Source organism: Larimichthys crocea, chromosome III (genome assembly GCF_000972845.2).
Source record: "Larimichthys crocea isolate SSNF chromosome III, L_crocea_2.0, whole genome shotgun sequence".
Taxonomy (NCBI): Eukaryota; Metazoa; Chordata; class Actinopteri; family Sciaenidae; genus Larimichthys; species Larimichthys crocea.
In genome coordinates this window covers 48,546,948-48,550,962 of record NC_040013.1, presented here as the reverse complement: position 1 = coordinate 48,550,962, position 4,015 = coordinate 48,546,948, and the positions used below count along the sequence as shown (strand labels likewise).

General features: G+C 40.0%; 1 protein-coding gene and 1 pseudogene across 2 annotated transcripts in view; one reads left to right on the top strand and one right to left on the bottom strand.

The window, feature by feature from the left end:
• LOC109136908 (thioredoxin reductase 2, mitochondrial-like) overlaps positions 1 to 649 on the top strand; it is a 7,802-nt pseudogene extending 7,153 nt beyond the window's left edge.
• Positions 1 to 3,718, bottom strand: part of txnrd2.2 (thioredoxin reductase 2, tandem duplicate 2) — a 31,730-nt gene extending 28,012 nt beyond the window's left edge. For both annotated transcript variants that reach the window (XR_003462272.1, XM_010733544.3), the window contains exon 1: positions 3,601 to 3,718. Coding sequence is in view for 1 of the 2 variants with exons in the window: in XM_010733544.3 (XP_010731846.3) it covers positions 3,601 to 3,676 (76 nt within the window). In the remaining variant the exon portion in view is untranslated. The remainder of the gene's footprint in view (positions 1 to 3,600) is intronic.
• Between the last annotated feature and the right edge of the window lie 297 nt (positions 3,719 to 4,015).

Here is a 4,015-nt window from a genome sequence, read left to right as displayed (position 1 = left end):
GGCACTGAACTACATGTTGTCTGACAGCCCGTGCATCTTTGTAATAGAATTTCTGGTGGGGTCAGAGGTCAGACAGGGGTGATGGGATAGACAAGAAATGGCAGTGTTATTAAAGATCCCTTAATTTTTCTTTCCAATGCATTCATACCAAGCTACCAACCTAGAAACCCTCCTTCACTGGCGCATCTTAAAGAAAAATATTCAGTCGTGAGCATGAGAAAAAACTGTACAGATGTTTATATTCTATTCTTTCCAGTGCCAGTTTTTTTTTTGGTGTCATTTGGATATTAACTAATTCATTCATGTGCAGGAAGGAATATAGGTGGACGGCGGATCTGGATATTCAAGGCGAAATGAAAGAGTTGCCTTGCACTGTACAAAACAAAACATCAAATTTGGTCATATAGTATATTTTTACAACGTTTTAGGGTGGGCAGTTATGTGTAGAAAGCAGAGAGAATTACAGAACGTGTTGCCATTCTTCTCTTGCTTGGAGAGACTGCACACAAAATCAAGCGGTAATGTGTAGAGTCTCCTCTCCAGCCTCAAGTCTGTCTCCTTATTCACTGTGGACAGGAGACCGAAGAGAATCCAGTCCAGTCGGTCTCACCTATGCGTCATCAAGGCGAACGGCATGTGCCTGCATTGAAGTCTGATTTTTCTTTGTGACGTATGTGACTTTAAAAAGCTTGCATATTTTACACAGTGTTTACAAAGATGTACGTGTGGTAAAAATCATAAACTACAAAAAAAAAACAAAAAAAACATACTGTATAAATTTTAATTTCAGAGGTTAAAAAAATTACAAGAATACCCAGCATCCCTTTTGTGTGTCCTCAGAAGTGTGTGCTTTCATTGGACAATACTGAACCCTTGCAACAAAGACCCATATGACTGTCTATTCTTGACTGCACTTCGCAGTACCACAACCAAAGGATCTGGAGTCGTATTTACATGCATTCATATGAGGGGTTTTTGGTTTTGTGGATGTGCGGTGTACATTTACAAAATAAAGAACCAAGGAACTGTGCTGTGAAATCAATGCAGGACATGGACACACATCGAATCAATCAAACCTACCTGTGTAGATATAACTGATTCAAGACCGTCAAAATAAAGTAACTGTAACACTCAGTAGCAGATGTGTTTGTACCTATCATGTGCCTTAACCTTTCCATGGTAGATAAAGGATAAGTGTGTTTTATATAACTTTATTCCTCCCTTTTCAACTGTCATCTCTCCATCTTGTCTGTTCACCCCTCCCCCCTTCTCCTCCCATGTCACCTTCCCCCCTCCTATTTCCTCCACCCAGCTCACTCATTCATTCACCCTGCACCCCCACCCCACCAACCCTGTGTAGTTAGACTGTTGGTGAGTTCTGCCTGTATTACGTTGTTTATAAACTTTTAAAAAGATAGAGTCATTCGCAAAAGTGGTTTTGATTTCCTAGAGGAGTAAAGTTGTAATGCTTTCGTCGGAGCAGAAGCGATGCCACAGTGACAGAAGTATTATGTTAATTTTACTAATACCCAGAGGCAAATATTACGCTTGTTAAACATAAAGGAAAAAATACTGGTTTGTAGAGTATAAATTTGGTGTGTTTTCAATAAATCATGCCTGGAAAGAAGATGTTGCCTGGCTCTGTGTCTTATTTTACATTATGTCATTAAGTTCCAGGAAGACTCATGGTCCAAAGTCATTATAGCACTGTCCTACAGGCTACAATGTTCCTCACAACCCATCCCAGAATTTAAAAGCCTCACAGTGAACAGTTTGCATTGGAACTGCTTTTTAAGAGGAACAAGTAAGATGTTCGGTAATCGGGAGGTTATTGCTCTGGAAAAGCTGTACACTTGCATTTTTAGGCAGTGATGCAGGCAGTGGGGTGGTGTGTAAGGAAAAAATAACCAGGGTTAAAGCCTCAGTGTAATTCCCTCCAGCTGATGTCCGAATCTTTAGCAGCCTTATTTTTGTTGGTTCTGCTTTTAGTCATGTATAAGGAGTTATAGGATCATCCAGAATATTGTTCCAATTTTACCACTGAAAAATGTTTGATTGAAGCCAATTGATCCAATAAAGTGACAATTCAATTCATTGACAAAAGATTGAGAGAGCTCTTAATACTTCCACAGACAGAAGGGCTTTTTCTGTCTTAACAAATGTGTAACACCCGTCTAAACTTGGAGTTATAATGTTTGACTTTTAAGAATGTATTTTCTGTTTCACCATTGCAAATGACACATATCAATAAATGCTTCATCCTGTATCCTCTGTTTAATATGTATTGACCTTTTTACAGCGTCACTTAGCACAGGTGGAAGTAAATAAAACCTTAACAATGGCTCAGTTCCATCCTCAGAGTCATGACAGTAGACAGCATCAGACAGCCCTGGAACAAGAAGCAATCATGTGTGTTACACAGAGCCGGTGCATTTAGGTGAAAGTTATCATTCATAAGGGCTGACACATTTTACCAATTTGTTTGAGGTGGCATACAGACATCTTTAACAAGTAGCGAGGGGACATTTCCGGCAGATTACAAAGAAGGTATACAAGTAAGCTGTGTGTGTGATAGTTATATATATATATATATATTATACATATGTATGACAATAAAAAAAAACAGTGATCACTTTCATATGTACTTATTTACATGCATGTGTAATAATGACAAATATATTATATTAAAATATAATAATAATTTAACATAAACAATATGTTATGGTTACATTTAATTGAACTCCCATTAATAAAAGTTCAATTTTTTTATTATACGAGCCATTTCTTTTCAGGCATTTCTCTAGCCACCACATGCCCGGCCGGGTCCTTTCATAACAGCATCATGGCTGCCTTGTTTGGGGGCAGACGCCGGTGGAGGAGCTCTCAGTGTTTCCACGTGTGGAGCAGACAGTGACAGGTAACCGTGGCCGCCCAGCACTGCGCGGAGCCGCGGGAGGACAACAGGGGGTCAGGAGAACAGTCGGAGGTGTTTGTGTCAGCATACAGCTGATTTACAGAGCAGCAGCTCTGCTGTCACTCTGCTGAGCCGCCACTTCTTTCTACCATGACTGTCCCGTTAATTACAGTGACGTATTTCACCTGGTGTCCCGTTAATTACAGTGACGTATTTCACCTGGTGTCCCGTTAATTACAGTGGGAACTGGCTACAAAGCAGCATGAAGTGTGGGCTATTTATTTTGTTTAACTGAGGGTCATGTGTTGGTCATATAACAATTTCACTTCCATAATGCGTGGCATGTATTTCGTGCGTCATGTTAGCAGGTAGCATAAAAAAAATATATAAAAACATTTAAATTAGTTTAGGTAGAGGTCAGCGTCACACGGGAACAGCAGTTCATCAAGGCAACGTTGTACAAGTGTTGTACAAGTGTCACTGTAATTAACGGGACACCAGGTGAAATACGTCACTGTAATTAACGGGACAGTCTATGGTAGAAAGAAGCGGCGGGCTCAGCAGAGTGACAGCAGAGCTGCTGCTCTGTAAATCAGCTGTATGCTGACACAAACACCTCCGACTGTTCTCCTGACCCCCTGTTGTCCTCCGCGGCTCCGCGCAGTGTTCGGGCGGCACACGGTTACCTGTCAGCTGTCTGCTCCACACGTGGAAACACTGAGAGCTCCTCCACCGGCGTCTGCCCCCAAACAAGGCAGCCATGATGCTGTTATGAAAGGACCCGGCCGGGCATGTGGTGGCTAGAGAAATGCCTGAAAAGAAATGGCTCGTATATAATAAAAGAAATTGAACTTTTATTAATGGGGAGTTCAATTAAATGTAACCATAACATATTGTTTATGTTAAATTATTCTGATATTATATTATATTATATTGTCATTATTACACATGCATGTAGATCAGTACATATGAAAGTGATCACTGTTTTTTTTATGTCCTAATATTATATTATTAATATATATATCACACACAGCTTACTTGTATACCTTCTTTGTAAATAACATGCCGGAAAATGTACAAACATCAGCTACTATAGTTAAA